Source organism: Ahaetulla prasina, chromosome 18, assembly GCF_028640845.1.
Source record: "Ahaetulla prasina isolate Xishuangbanna chromosome 18, ASM2864084v1, whole genome shotgun sequence".
NCBI classification, from domain to species: Eukaryota; Metazoa; Chordata; class Lepidosauria; order Squamata; family Colubridae; genus Ahaetulla; species Ahaetulla prasina.
Window position 1 is genome coordinate 8080217 of NC_080556.1, and position 16033 is coordinate 8096249.

The 16033-nt window shown below is 46.8% G+C and overlaps 2 protein-coding genes across 3 annotated transcripts in view; one reads left to right on the forward strand and one right to left on the reverse strand.

Moving 5' to 3' along the window:
* Positions 1–16033, forward strand: part of MTOR (mechanistic target of rapamycin kinase) — a 95024-nt gene that overhangs the window by 41653 nt on the left and 37338 nt on the right. For both annotated transcript variants that reach the window (XM_058161019.1, XM_058161020.1), the window contains 4 exons: positions 10392–10467; positions 12170–12309; positions 13749–13849; positions 15428–15543. In XM_058161019.1, coding sequence (XP_058017002.1) covers positions 10392–10467; positions 12170–12309; positions 13749–13849; positions 15428–15543 — 433 coding nt within the window. The remainder of the gene's footprint in view (positions 1–10391; positions 10468–12169; positions 12310–13748; positions 13850–15427; positions 15544–16033) is intronic.
* ANGPTL7 (angiopoietin like 7) lies at positions 471–7822 on the reverse strand. Its single transcript, XM_058161021.1, has 5 exons — positions 7004–7822; positions 6336–6436; positions 4973–5167; positions 3522–3720; positions 471–768 (listed from the first exon to the last, which is right to left on the reverse strand). Exons 1-5 carry the CDS (start codon positions 7374–7376, stop codon positions 599–601), a joined length of 1038 nt encoding a protein of 345 aa, XP_058017004.1. The 5' UTR covers positions 7377–7822; the 3' UTR covers positions 471–598.

The window sequence follows — 16033 nt, forward strand, 5'->3', positions numbered from 1 at the left end:
CTTCCTGTCTCCCATCTCCATCCCCCTCCGGTGCCCTGTCCCTTTAGAGGTGAGGCCATCTCTTTACTCGACTCAGCTGGGGTCCCTCTAGGCCAGCGGTTCTCAACCTGTGGGTCGCGACCCTGTTGGGGGTCGAATGACGATTTGCCAGGGGTCGCCTAAGACCATCGGAAATATGGGAAGTAGACTTGCGAGTCGAAGAATCGTGCTCCAATGGTTGACTCCACAAGCCAGCTGCAGGCTCTTCAAATCGCTAGCCGAATTCGGCTTCAGGCGCGATGAATTAAAAAAGAGAGAAATCTTTGCTCTGATGTCTCCCACTCAAGCCAGCTGCAATCACTCCCAATCGCGAGCCTAATCTGGCTTCAGGCGCGATAAACTTAATAGGGGAGGAGTCTCCGCTTTAATGCCTCCGTCCTCAAGGCAATCGCAAGCAGTTCAGATCGCTATGTCTGACTTCAGGTGCGATAAATTCAAAATGAAAATAATTTTACGGTTGGGGTCGCCACATCATGGGGAATTGTATTAAAGGGGTCGCCACATCGTGGGGAATTGTATTAAAGGGGTTGCAGCACTATAAAGGTTGAGAACCACTGCTCTAGGCCTTGAAGTCCGTTGACCGGATCTTCATCTCGACCCTCTTCAGCGAATAGAGTTTCCCACGCCAGCTGTACCAGGTGATGCCATCGGTGCTCTTGTTATGTTCATCCTTACGATAGTAAACCCCATTCAGGTTGGAGTCAGTGCAACAGTTGTACCAGTAGCCCCCTGTTGAGAAAGGGGAAGAAGACGAGGGGTTTATGAAATAAAACTTTTTGAGACCGATATCACATTGCCGGGAGAAATATCAACAGCCTATGCAGATGGCAGAAAGCAAAGAGGAACTAAAGAGCCTCTTGATGCGGGTGAAGAAGGAGAGTGCAAAAGCTGACTTGAAACTCAACATTAAGAAAACTAAGATAACTAAAAACCAACTAAGAAAACTAAAAACCAACTAAGGCACCCGCCTTCTCAATTTATGGCAAATAGATGGGGGGGAAATGGAGGTAGGGACAGATTTTATTTTCCTGGGCTCCAAGATCACCGCAGTTGGGGACTGCGGCCAAGAAATTAAAAGATGCTTGCTCCTGGGGAGGAAAGCCATGGCAACTCTAGGCAGCGTACTAAAAAGCAGAGACATCACCCTGCCAACAAATGTGCGTCTAGTCAAGGCTATGGTTTTCCCAGTTGCAATGGATGGATGTGAAAGCTGGACCATAAGAAAGGCTGAGCGCCAAAGAATGGAGGCCTTTGGTGCTGGAGAAGATTCCTGTGAGCCCCTTGGATTACAAGGCCATCCAACCGATCAGTCCTAGAGAAAATCCACCCTGACTGCTCTTTAGAAGGCCAGATCCTGAAGATGAAACTCAAATACTTAATGAGAAGGAAGGACTCCCTGGAGAAGAGCCGAATGCTGGGAACGATGGAGGGCAGAAGAAGAAGAAGGGGATGGCAGAGAACGAGGTGGCTGGATGGAGCCACCGAAGCCATCGGCGTGACCTTAAATGGACTCCAGAGGATGGTAGAGGACAGGAAGGCTTGGAGGAACGTGGTCCATGGGGTCGTGATGGGTTGGACACGACTTCGCAACTAACAACAAAATAGCGATCTTTCTGAAAAGGTCCTCACCGTCAGCGGATCTCTGCGCTGGCACCTGGCCGAGAGTCAACGAATTGCAAAGCATCGGGGGAGATGGCCGTTGCCAGTGTCTGAACATTCACTACGAGTCGTCCTCGACTTAACAACAGTCCATTTAGGGACCGTTCAAAATTATAAGCACTGAAAAAAGTGACTTATGACCGTTTTTCGCACTTCATCACCTTTGCAGCATCAAAATTAAGACGCTCGGCAACTGCTTCATATTTATGACGGTCACAGTGTCCCGGGGTCACCTGATTCCCCTTTTGCTGCGTGACTAAACTTGACAACTGCTAACAACTCGGGCAAGAAAAGTCGTAAAATGGAGCAAAACTCACTTAATAAATGTCTCATTTAGCAACATAAATGCCGGACTCAATTGTGGTCCTACTTCGAGGACTCCCTGTATTGAAAAATGACACCAATCAACTCATCCCACACGGTGAAGATATTTTTTTTCTGCCACTGCTAAATAGCTGATGAAGCGTGAAGGAGCAGGAAGAGTACTGAAAACACTCTACAGATAGTTCTTAATAACATAACATAACATAACATCAGAGTTGGAAGGGACCTTGGAGGCCTTCTAGTCCAACCCCCTGCCCAGGCAGGAAACCCTACACCATCTCAGTCAGATGGTTATCCAACATTTTCTTAAAAATTTCCAGTGTTGGAGCATTCACAACTTCTGAAGGCAAGTCGTTCCACTTATTAATTGTTCTAACTGTCAGGAAATTTCTCCTTAGCTCTAAGTTGCTTCTTTCCTTGATCAGTTTCCACCCGTTGCTTCTTGTTCTACCCTCAGGTGCTTTGGAGAATAGCTTGACTCCCTCTTCTTTGGGGCAACCCCTGAGATATTGGAACACTGCTATCATGTCTCCCCTAGTCCTTCTTTTTATTAAACTAGACATACCTAGTTCCTGCAACCGTTCTTCATATGTTTTATCCTCCAGTCCCCTAATCATCTTGGTTGCTCTTCTCTGCACTCTTTCTAGAGTCTCAACATCTTTTTTACATCATGGCGACCAAAACTGGATGCAGTATTCCAAGTGTGGCCTTACCAAGGCTGTATAAAGTGGCACTAACACTTCACGTGATCTTGATTCTATCCCTCTGTTTATGCAGCCTAGAACTGTGTTGGCTTTTTTAACAGCTGCTGCACACGGCTGGCTCCTATCTAAATGGTTATCCACTAGGACTCCAAGATCCCTCTCACAGGTACTACCTGTGAACGACAGGTTCTTGACTTACAACAGTCCATTTAGTGTCTGTTCGAAGTTCCAACATCACTGAAAAAGTGACTTATGGCCGTTTTTCACGCTTGCAACCGCTGCAGCATCATGCGATCAAAATTCAGACACTTGGCAACTTACATTTATGACGGTTGCCGTGTCGTGGGGTCACGTGAGCCCCTTTCGCGACCTTCTGACGAGCAAAGTCACGGGGGAGTCAACTCAACAACCATGCTACTGATTTAAGAACAGCAGTGATTCACTTAACAACAGTGGCAAGAAAAAAGGTGAAACGGGGCAAAACTCATGTAACAAATGTCTCTCTTAGGAACAGAAATTTTGGGCTCAATTGTGGTCATAAGTCAAGGACTACTTGTACTTACAAGAGACATGGGAAAATTCAAAGAACAGAGCAATCAACACTTAGGAAGAGTTGCCCTTCTGGAATTTGGGCAAGAGATGTCAACCAGGTGGAATTGGGCTAAAGGATGGATGGATTTTCCTACGTAGAAAATCTGGGGAGAGTTCTTTAAATACGAAGGTGGACAAAGGTGGTCCTGCTTAACAAACATTGATAACATTGATAAGAGGAGGAGTTTTTGGCACAAGGCTGACCTTTGCGTAACTCCGCACAGTGATCAACGCACTTGTCGTTGTCTTTGTCCATGGTGCTGAAGGCCGTGTTGTTATGGTACCGCATGGAGTCGCGTGGTACGCTGCCGCTGAAGTTGGCCAGGAAGAGGCGGTAGCTGCTCAACTCGTTGCCCACCGCAAAACGACTGTATTGAGCAAAAACGCTGTTGCCATCCCAGTCCTGCAGGGCAAGAAGAAAATTTACCATCGGTGACAATTCGTCACGGCCAACTCGCCACGGCCAACTCTCCACAGCCAACTCACCGCGGGAGAACCTGCTGTGGACAAGAGTTACACTAATATCAAAAAAATAGCAATAGCATTTAGATTTATATACCGCTTCGCATTGCTTTACAGTCCTCTCTCCAAGTGGTTTACAGAGTCAGCATATTGCCCTCAACAATCTGGGTCCTCATTTTACCGACCTCGGAAGGATGGAAGGTAGAATAGAATCATTGAAGAAAGGATACAAAATCAAAATATATTTTAATTTATTTAAAATAATGAAATTGAATTGTTAAATTGTCCTGCAGCGAGCTGGCCCACTGTGAGTTGACTGTGGCAATGTGTCCTGTGGCCAGTTGGCCGTGGCAATTTGGCTGTGGCGAATTGTCCCATTCTGCCTTATTTATGCTTGATTCAGGGAAATATTTACCTGAAATATTTGTGTTTCACCAAGCTCTGAGGAGAGGAAATGAATAGAATAGAATGACAGAGTTGCAAGGGACCTTGGAGGTCTTCTAGTCCAACCCCCTGCTTAGGCAGGAAACCCGACACCACTTCAGACAAATGGTTATCCAACCTCTTCTTAAAAACTTCCAGTGTTGGAGCATTTACAACTTCTGGAGGCAAGTTGTTCCACTGATTAATTGTCCTCGCTGTCAGGAAATTTCTCCTTAGTTCTAAGTTGCTTCTCTCCTTGATTAGTTTCCACCCATTGCTTCTTGTCCTGCCTTCAGGTGCTTTGAAGAATAACTGACTTCTTTGTTTAGTTGACGTTTTACATTTCTTTTATGCACCCAACTACAAATGAATGTGATCTACTAACTTGAAACTAGCCGTCACTTTGTGCGTTAGGCCTTAGACTGGATCATGCTTTCTGGATTTAATAAATGCAATAATGTGCCATGGAACCCATTCTTTTCATGCACTGCCTCCAGTTAGCCGGGGCTGCCCTAGGAAAATAGTTACCCAGCCTAATCATGGTCTACACTGCTCGAGTTTGATGGGACACATGCCATGATTAAACTGGCATTATTAGACCGCCTTTGGCAACCCTTCCCGGCTACCCTAGGTCTTCTACAGTACTTTGACACTGAAGTGCTTCTCATTGTTTTCAAGTTCCTTTTTTCTTGAATGCTGCAGCATCCCAAAGCCTCTAACCGAACGGTCAGCAAAAAGGTCGGCCGAACAGGTGAAGCTTCTGTACTTGCCTCCAGCTCCACACGCAACGTGGACGGCCTCCTGGAAAGCCGATGGATGTGTTCGTTTCCCAGCCAGAAATCTCCCTGCAGGCTTCCAAACCCTTCCTTGTACTGCTTCCAATTTTGGCTGAAAGAGATCAAGCCAATTTTCCGCCTTTGGATGACAGTCCAGCCTCCCCCATCTGTCTCCATGTCACAATATACCTGGGAAAATGAAAAGAGGGGCGATTTCAGACATTCAGAAAGGTTAAGAACCACTCGTGCATATGGCGGTAATTTACCGAGACAGTGAATATCAGTGTAAGTTCATGTTTTAAGCATATGTTCTAGCACAGGGATCTACAACCATAAATACTCAAAGAGCCATCTGGACCCGTTTCCCACAGAAAAGAAAACACCGGGAGCCACAAAACCCTTCCCCTTGCCTGACTATTTCTTGAGCGGCCACAAAACTAGCATACGTAGTTGAATGAAATGTTCTGTTTTTTGAAGATAAAGTTCCTGCCGCAATTTTTCCTTTTGGGAATTATAACGGATTGTACAGGGATTGAGACTAAATTGATTCTGAATTTAATAACAGCAGCAAGACTGTTGATTGGACAATATTGGAAGAAAGAAGAGGTACCTACAATAGAAGAATGGATATTGAAAGTCATTAATTTGGCTGAGATGGCTAAAATCTCAGCTTTTTTAAAAGACAATACGCAGGAAAGATATTTAATTGAATGGAAAAAATGGATTGATTATCTACAAAACAGATATCAGATTAAGAAATATCAGATTGCCTTTGAATAATTAGGAAGTATTATTTTATGTAATGGGGAGGGAGTTGGGAGGTGAAAAGATTTGGATGAGGTTAATTGGATTAGAAGGGAAAATTTTACTCTATGTTTGGTTTATGAATAACAATACCTTGTGATTGACCCGGGAAGCCGGGGAAGGAGGGGAAGGGGTTTTCTGGGAGGGGGGGGAAAAAGGGGGGAAAATGTTTTTGTTCCTTAAAACTTTTTCAATTAAAAAAAAATACAAAAAAAAAAAAGAAATGTTCTGTTTTCTTCTGAAACTTTTCTTTTCTTGGTTGGCGTATTGGGGGGTTGAAAAGCTCAATAAATCGTGTGCCGGTGGGTGTCGCACATTGGCGGTTGTGAGGCATATTTTGAGTGACAGGGAGCCTCAGCAGAGGGGCGAAAGAGCCACATGTGGCTCTATAGCTGCAGGTTGCTGACCCCTGTTCTAGCAACTCACTTACCTTTCCCGTGGAGCAAATAGCAAAAGCGGTTTACAGAGTCAACCTCTTGCCCCCAACAATCTGCAAAACCTTGCACAGCTTCCTGCTTTTCCTCTCTTCCCACGGCGTGTTGTAACGCCTTACCTGCAATTCTGGACTTCCCAGAAACTCATCAGGGAGAAGTTTATAGACCCCAGAAGATCTGTAATTTCTCTGATAAAGGGACGAGCAGTCGTACACGGCGTCTGAATGAGAAAATAAAAGCGCCATAGGTTGAACTATTCCCACCTGTCAGGAAAACCTAGGGCCCACCGCGTCCTCCTTTCCCTCCAGAAATTTGATACGACGTATGGTTGCCATGTGATCTGGCAAATCTGGGGCTTATTTTGAGGGTGGGAATTACATTACGAGCATCCTGAAAAATCACGCTAGGACTTATTTTCCGGTTGAGTCTTATTTTCGGGGAAATAGGGTATTCTCCTTTATTAGTTCAGGCTTCAGTCGACTTCAGAATAAACGCCTGTGCAATGGCGTTCTTCCTTAAGATTCATCTAAGTCAGGGGTCTCCAACCTTGGTCCCTTTAAGACTTGTGGATTTGCTGGCTGAGGGACTCTGGGAGTTGAAGTCCCCAAGTCTTAAAGGGACCAAGGTTGGAGTCCCCTGATCTAAGTCTCTCAGTCCTTCCCCTCCTCCCAGTTATATTTTATATCTTCCCGGAAGTCAAGCTCTGATGGATGATGACGGCTGCTCTTTCTGCCTTAGCAAGCGATCCCTCCAGCGAAGCGGGGTGGGAGGGGTGCCCTCTCCTTACCTGTGGACGTTTGGGTGACCGTCTGAGCTGCCTGAAGCTGCACGATGCCCAGTTGCGAGTTCATCTCCGAGTACTTCCCTTCCACGTCGTCGAGGCGGGCGCCCATCAGCTTGACGCTCCCTTCCAGGGCCATCACCTGCGTGACGGCGTGCCCCAGGACGTCATCTTGCTTCTTGCTCACCTCCGCTAACAAGGAGGAGATGTTGGCCACTTGGACCTTCAGCTTCTTCAGCTCTTCGCAGCATCCGGGGTCTTTGGCGTTCTTGCTCGTCGCGGTCTTCTTGGGGAGGGTCTGCAGCCACGCTGGATATATAGTGAGAGAGAGGGTTAGGGCACATAAGCAAGCCAGTTGAGGGCTGAAGGTGGATTGCATGATCGTGGCATGCACACACCCTCTCTTTCTGTCTGTCTGTCTGTCTGTCTGTCTGTCTGTCTGTCTGTCTGTCTGTCTATCTATCTATCTATCTATCTATCTATCTATCTATCTATCTATCTATCTATCTATCTATCTATCTATCTATCCTCTCTAGTTTCCAAGCGTCTCTCCCGTAAATTCAGGGTTTTCCTCCCCATGTGTCGAGATTGCACTGGAACAGAGTTTTTCTCCGAATCAAAACTCTTGCTCTGCAGTGCTGCCTCTTAACAAGTCAATTGTCTGTGCTTGCCGAAAGAGGCCGTATCTTATGTGTGTGTGTAGGTGGGTGGGTGTTTGTGGGTGTCTCCTCCTTACACCCATTTTAAATATTTGTGGCTCCTGGCTATCTCCACCCCCTTGCAGCCATCCGGAGCCCTCCCATTTCATCCTGCCCATGGTGGGCGAAATGGAAGCAGGCGGAATATTTGGTTTTTATTACGAAGGGAGCTTCTTAGTTGGGTTTATTTTCTCAGGTGGGGGAAAAGGATCGTGGGTGGGGGGAGGGAAACCGCAATTGTTTCCAGGGGGAAGCAAAAAAGCCCTGTTGGATTGCTGCCTTCCCAACGATTAATCTCAGGCACGTTGAAGACCATAGCAGGATTTTATGTCCCGTAAAAAAATGAAGTCCAGCAAACGTCACGGTTTGGCGATCGTTCGTGATGTCGGTCTTCCGTTGATCGCATCTCTGGCAATCTTATCGAGCAACGATGAGGGTCTTGGCTCTTGATGGATACAAACACCAAGATGGGGGGAAAAAAGGACTATATTGTTCGATGCGCTCTCTTGGGAAAAAAAAACCCCGCCTAGCTCAAAAGGTATAAATCACACACCTGAGCCGGATGGGTTTCCTCAACATCCGTCCGTCTTTTGCAAAGCAGAACGTTACGCAAATAACGATCATTTCCACGCAAAGCCGACTAATCTAGCGAGCACCAAAAAGGGATGGTATAGAAATGGCGACATCTTGCTTTTTTTTTCCCCTGGCTCCCTTCTCTGGAATCTCAGAGTAAAATCACTTGAGCTCAGTCAAGTTTGAAGTATATAAAGCATTTCCTCTCCTTCTCCCTTTTGACAAGTTACAAAATGAAAAGGGCACGCTCCAACAGCCAGCCAGCCAGCCAGCCAGCCAGCCCAGGGCTGGGAGCAGCAACAATTGTAGAGAGAAGGATCTTTGGGGTGGGTAGGGGTGGGGGAGGAAGGATAATGGCCTATTTATCAGAAGGCGTTGAAAAGAGAGAGAGAGAAAGTCGGAGGTAATGAATCGCCCGACAGGCAGAGCTGAGATGCTCCTAGCTGTCAAGCCAAGAGTTGACAGCCGTTCATCATTTTTATAGCAGGTGGTTGATTCTCCTTCTCAAGAAGGAAAGCATCTTTACTCACTCCCAAGAAACCACAGAGGGTTTATGGCCCATAGCCATCTTTCAGGCAGAACAAACACAACTTGCTGTTTCATCAATAACAAGTCGCTAAAAGACAGCTGAGGAATTGCCAAACAAAAAACAACAACCGTCTTTCGAACAGGGAGCGGATGACTGAGGTCTCCTCGTCGTTTTCATGCTGGCCCCTTCTCTACGAAGTTTCATAATCTGAGTTTGTGGATCCAGGCGCTGCTAATGACAGAACCTGGCTAGCAAAACACAAGAGAGAAAAACCTTGGATCCTCCAAGCTGAGCACTGGATGGATTAGACAAAAAAAAAGACAGTGTATCTTGTCTCTTTATGTACACTGAGAGCGTATGCACTACAGACAAATTCCTTGTGTGACCAATTGGCCAATAAAGAATTCTATTCCATTCTATATTCTATTCTATTCTATTCTATTCTATTCTATTCTATTCTATTCTATTCTATTCTATTCATTCCATTTATTCTATTCCACATTTTCTATTCTATTCTATTCTATTCTATTCTTTCTATCATCAAATTTAAGCTGATAAATGATATACTTCTTGATCTTTGTACAAATTTACATTACTTCTTACATGTCAAATATGAAGGTTAATTCCTCTTAAACAGTCACATCCATTCTCAATATAATCATATCTCATATACACGTTTAACATACATAAGAATGTCTATCGATTTCCAGACATTCATTACACCTTCATCTTAGCGTTCCTCTTCCTGTCCAACCATTCATAAAATTTTAGTCCAGATTTCATAGTACGTAGTCCGCTGATTCACTTTTATCCTTGAGCTTCAAGGTCAAGTCTGTCCATTTCTGCACATTTAAAGATTTTAGTTAGCACTTCTTCTTCTGAGTGGGTCTTTGCTCTTCCATTTTTGGACAAAAGCTATTCTTGCTGCTGTTAATATATGTAATATTAGATAGGTTGTATTCTTGTTATATTTGCCCTCTATAATGCCCTAATAAGAAAAGTTCCGGTTTAACTTCTATTTTTAATGTTAAGATCTCTTCCAGCCAACAGCGTATTTGATGCCAACATTTTTTGGCCTTTGGGCATTCCCACCACATATGGTAAAAGGTTCCTGGGCCTACCTCACATTTACAACACACTGAAGAGTATTTTTTTAACTTATTCTTGCTAATCTTGTGGGTGGGAAATGCCGCCTGTAAAACATCTTATATAAATTGTCTTTGTGTGATGTTGTTTTGTGGCTTGTGTTTTTTGTAGCGGACGGCAGACAGGGCCTTCTCGGTGGTGGTGGAGCGGGTGGTTTTTCATGCATCATTGTTTTTTCCTACGCCTTTACAATTTTACTTGTGAGGAACACCCTAAAACAGCTGTTAATTTTCTTTTCTTTTTTTGCTTTGCTTTGCTCCACTGTTGCCGAATAAATACCTTGCTTTCCATAATTGTTTCTTAACAGGAGAATATGTTGAGGAATGAGTTCCGTTAAATAAAACCAAACATTACAAGAATCCAGCAAGCGCACCAATCTAACGGATTTATACGTTTTATAACAGAAACGGCTCCTGAGGCTTTTTTTCTTTTTCTTTTCTCTTTGCAGCATAAACAATAAACTGCAGCAACCGGAGGCCGCATCTGGGGTGCTGGAATACGCCATGAAGCATTTTGGGGAGCTGGTAAGTGATCCCTCTTGTTTTTGCCCATCGGCTTTGGGCCTTTGGAAGGGCCTCCCGTCTCACGTGGCGGAGCAGCGTGTGCAGTTTGATCCTGCCCTGCAGGCTGGGAAGGAATCCATGACTTGGCAACCGTCGCATCAGGAACTGCCAAAGGGCTAAATCAAACAGACCGGAGCCCCGCATGAGGGCAGAGACAAAGAGTCAAAAAAGGAAGGGGTGAGGGGAAGAAAAAAAGCTTTTGTATTCTTATCCTTTTTATTAGAAGTGAAATTCCTTAAAGTTAGCAGAAACAGGAGCAGTCAGGCAGCATCTTTTCAAACTCACAAATGCTGACAGGAGCCTTTATCGTTTTAGTTTATGCGTTACTAATGTACTACTTAATTGTTGCGTTTGATGAGCTGAGCTGCAGCTCACAAAAAACCGTTAACGAATGTATTGTGCTGATGATGGGCTCCATCCAGGGGCGAAATTCAGCAGGTTCTGACAGGTTCTGGAGAACCAGTAACGGAGATTTTGAGTAGTTCGGAGAACCAGCAAATACCATCTCTGGCTGGCCCCAGAGTGGGGTGGGAATGGAGATTTTGCAATATCCTTCCCCCAGGAGCGGGGAGGGAATGGGGATTTTGCAGTATCCTTCCCCCAGGAGCGGGGAGGGAATGGGGATTTTGCAGTATCCTTCCCCCAGGAGCGGGGAGGGAATGGGGATTTTGCAGTATCCTTCCCCCAGGAGTGGGGAGGGAATTGAGATTTTGCAATATCCTTCCCTTTGGAGTGGGGAGGGAATGGGGATTTTGCAATATCCTTCCCCCAGGGGTAGGGAGGGAATGGGGATTTTGCAGTATCCTTCCCCTGCCACGCCTACCAAGCCACTCCCACAGAACCAGTAGTAAAAAAAATTGAATTTCACCACTGGCTCCATCTTAATATTGGAGGCAGTCTAGCTACCCTTTTTCCAAAAATTTAGATGCCTTCTTTAAAAAAGGATAAGAAGGTAGGAAGTTTGTTTGTTTTTTAATTCCAAAAGGGGAGAATTTGGGACTCCTTTTGTGAAAAGTCTGCCTTACTGAATTACAATCCACTTCTAAAAGGAAAATTTTCTGAGATGAGAAGAGTGTTCCTTAGCCGTAGCAATTTAGCAACTTTAAGCTGCCTGGACTTCAACTCCCAGAATTCCCCAGCCATGTTGAAGCCCACCCAGTCTAAGTGTAAAGTTGCCAAGCCTAAAGTTGCTAAGGTTGAGAAATACTTGGTTTAGGGCAGCTAAACAAAATGGCAGAGACTCCATCTCTCTGCGATGTTTCAACACCGCTTTAGCTTCAGAAAGATTTTTTTTTTATTTGAATTTATATCCCGCCCTTCTCCGAAGACTCAGGGCGGCTTACACAGTGTCAAGCAATAGTCTTCATCCATTTGTATATTATATACAAAGTCAACTTTTATTGCCCCCAACAATCTGGGTCCTCATTTTACCTACCTTATAAAGGATGGAAGGCTGAGTCAACCTTGGGCCTGGTGGGACTTGAACCTGCAGTAATTGCAAGCAGCTGTGTTAATAACAGACAGACTTAGTCTGCTGAGCCACCAGAGGCCCTATTTTCAATAGGTTAGGCTGCCCAACTGCCAATGGTTGCTCTGTGCCAGTTGAAAATGTCTGAGTTTTCTTTCCTCCCCCCGCTCACCATTTCCTGGCTCTTCCTTCCAGGAAATCCAGGCCACCTGGTACGAGAAGCTGCACGAGTGGGAAGACGCCCTTGTGGCCTATGACAAAAAGATGGACACCAACAAGGATGATCCGGAACTGATGCTTGGCCGCATGCGCTGCCTGGAAGCCTTAGGGGAATGGTAAGAGCCCAATGATGTGTTTTGCCCTTGGGAGCTTCTGGTAAGGCCACACACTTGGAATGCTGCATCCAGTTTTGGTCACCATGTTGAGACTCTGGATAGAGGACAGAGAAGAGCAACAAAGATGATTAGGGAACTGGGGGCGAAAACCAGAGGTGGTGGTATTCAGCCAGTTTGCACCGGTTTGCACGAACCGTTGGTGGAAATTTGGCCAATGTCGCCGAACCGGTAGCGATGCCCGGCTGGTTACGCCCCTGAACTGGTTGTCGCTCGCTCACCCCGCCCGCCGTGTTCATCGCTGCCATGTTCTTCGCAAACACGCATCCCATTGCCTTGCAAGTCCAATGGGATGCGCATGCGCGAAGAACATGGCGGTGACGGCAGCAGCTTTTTCCGCGACCACCGGTACTTTTCGGCAGCCTGCAGCCAGCCGCCGCAGCCGTAAAGCGGCTCTCAAAGAGGCTTCTTTGCTAGCCGTTACCAGCAGCATCAGCTGGCTGTGGGCCGCCGAAAACTCCGGTCAGCTTGCCTTCCGGACTCTGGACCAGCCACCGTGGAAGGTAAGCAGCCGGAACAAAGAGGCGGTTGTGGGAGAGGAAGTGGGGCTAGGGCCACTAAAGGAGGGGAAACGGGCGATTGGCAAAGGGAGGGTGGGGGTAGATAGGTGGAAATTCCAAAATTTTTCCTACCTTTTCCTGTGGGCATGGCTAGGTGGGGGTTGTCATGTGACATGGGTATGAATGACATCAAGTTGGCCACGCCCACACAGCCACATGTCCACCCACCTAGCCACACCCACCGAATCGGTCACGAAAATTTTTGAAACCCACCACTGGCTAAAAAATATGAAGAACAGTTGCAGGAATTGGGTGTGTCTAGTTTAATGAAAAGAAGGAGTAGAGGGGACATGATAGCAGTGTTCCAATATTTGAGGGGCACCCACAAATAAGATTATTTTCTAAAGCACTTGGAAGGCAGGACTAGAAGCAACGGATAGAAACTAATCAAAGGGAGAAACAACCTAGAACTAAGGAGAAATTTCCTGGCAGTGAGAACAATCAACCAGCGGAATGGCTCCAGAGGTTGTGGCTGCTCTTTCACTGGAGGCTTTCAAGAACAGATTGGACAGCCATTTGTCTGAAATGATATACCGCCTCCTGCTGGAGCACAGGGGTTGGACTAAAAGACCTCCAAGGTCCCTTCCAGCTCTGTTATTCTGCCCTTCCTTGGAAGTCGCTTTCCAAGGGCTCTTTATTTCACGCAACAAAGCGGGGTCCCTCCCCCTGGCCAACTTTTAAGACGTGTGGATTTCAGCTCGCCAGAATCGCTTTTTGCGAGATGGGCGAAATATACATTGAATAATAAACTTAAAATTGTGGGCGGATGGTGGGTTTTCCCGCTGGGTTTATAACTCTCAGCTCTTGTGTCTTGGATCCTAGGGGACAGCTGCATCAGCAGTGCTGTGAGAAATGGACCTTGGTGAATGACGAAACACAAGCGAAAATGGCAAGGATGGCAGCGGCGGCGGCTTGGGGCTTAGGTGACTGTCTACCCCACCCTTTGCTCTTCGAAGATCTTCGGGGGAGAAATCCTTGGGGTTCACGTTTGGCCAAGGGAGCCTTGCAGAGGCAGTCTCACATCTGACTATGCCAAAGGGGCTCTGTTGTGTCTACGCCCCCCGAGCCGGCCCTGCTGCCAGAAAGTGGACAGCGAGGGGGAAGGGCCGTCAGGACTTACCTCGGAGCACCGGCTTCCCTGGCTCAGCTCCAGGAGCCAGAGGCAGGCCAGGTGGAAGAGATAACGAGGCCTCCGTTCCCTGACTCTTCCCCCCCCCCGGCCACGCCTCCAGACCCAGCTGATGGCAATCAGGCCTGGCTGGACCCTAGGTTTCGTAGGCGGGAGAGGAGGGAACAACAGAAGCAAGGGTGGGGCAGGCCTAGGAAGTGCTGAGTCATGGAGCCACACCCTACAGGATATAAAAGGCAGTGAGAGCTGCTGTATCTCTTTGTAACAGGCAAATCCACTTATTAAGAGCTGACGTTTGTTCCTGGGTGACTCACCAGCGTTGTGGAAGATAAGGAAGGCTCTTGGCAGACACTGGCTATTCTGCTGCCAGAGCTGATAGTTCTGGCTAATTAAGCCATCACTCGGACGGAGGCGAGGGAGGACAGAACAGGCCCTCTCAGACTTTAGATGTGCTGCTCGCACCATCCCAAGCCATGGAATCAAACAATATCCCAGATTCCCTCTTTGGCTGGCATAAAATGGTCATTCCCCCACCCCACTCATAGCCACATACTATTTGGTCCCGTTTTGCAAAGCCTTCCAGAATCAGTGGTGGCTTCAAGGTCCTAAATTTTGCAGGCGAAGGTGAAACGTCTGAACCGACCAATGTCGGTCGGCATGAACCAAGCTTAGGATGCGGCATAATGTTCTGACCCAGGCTTCCCAAAAGCACGAAGCCGACTCCTCGTCCCCGATAAACCCCCTTTTTTATTTAGTTTAAAGTGAATTCCTCTTCAGCAAAGTCTCAGCCGACAGTCTTCCAAGAGATTTCACAACTACAGACCTTTATCAGGCTTGGAGAGCGCCCAGGCCGATACCTTCCAAATGCCACTCTGTAGCAGACAACATTTGGCAAGAAATCGGGAACAGATCTTCACTCTAATGAACTGAACTAATTGTCCCCTGCAAACTCCCCTCCCCTGTCGTTCCCCTTTCTTCCCTATGGGAGGGGGCATTAAACGTCCACCTGTGGCTTTACTCCTGAGTCGACCCTTCTTCCTTAGCTGTTCCCTTTTCCTGGCAGCTCTGCGCATGCTCACACTGGGAACAGGCTCCAGCTGTTCTTCTGCCCCACTGATGTCCGACTCCGAAAGCAGCTGATAACTGTTAGATGGCCCTGGCCCCGTCTCTGCCTCCGACGCAGAGCCTTCCCCAGACTCCAGGACTGGTCCATGTTCCTCCCCAACCTCCTCACTGTCTGAGCATGTCACCGGCTCCGCTGGCAGGCCACAACACATAAATACAGCTTTCGAGATTTTGACCCGGCCTCTCGCTACGGCCAAACCAGATCCTCCCATTGGCTCAAGCTGGGCTGCTTTCTTTCTTTCCTCAGGACAGTGGGACAGCATGGAGGAGTACACCTGCATGATCCCAAGGGACACCCATGACGGCGCCTTCTACCGGGCTGTCCTGGCTCTCCATCAGGACCTTTTCTCTCTGGCCCAACAGGTATTTCCTAAAGCTTGCCAGCCGTGTTTGGGATTCTGGGACCTTCCTTCTTTTGAACCCCATCCTAACCTGTCGTCATGTGTCTGTACTTGGCAACCTGCAATTGGTTTGTGTTGTGTTTTTTTTAACTAGCCACCTGCTTTATACCAGTATATAATGAGCCACCAAGATCATAATGGCCTACTTATCCAGAGATGCAGTTCATTGAACTTGATAGCCCTCAAGAAACGTTAGACAACGGCAGTGTTCATCTGTCACTTAGCATCTGAGTGCTCTCTTGTATTTTGCTGAGGGAGACCATCCATCTATCCATCCATCCATGTGATTAACAGAATAACAGAGTTGGGAAGGGGCCTTGGAGATCTTCTAGTCCAACCCATGCTCAAGTAGGAAACTCTACACCACTTCAGACAAATGGTTATCCAACATCTTCTTAAAATCTTCCAGTGATGGAGCACTCAGAACCTCTGAAGGCAGGTTGTTCCACTGA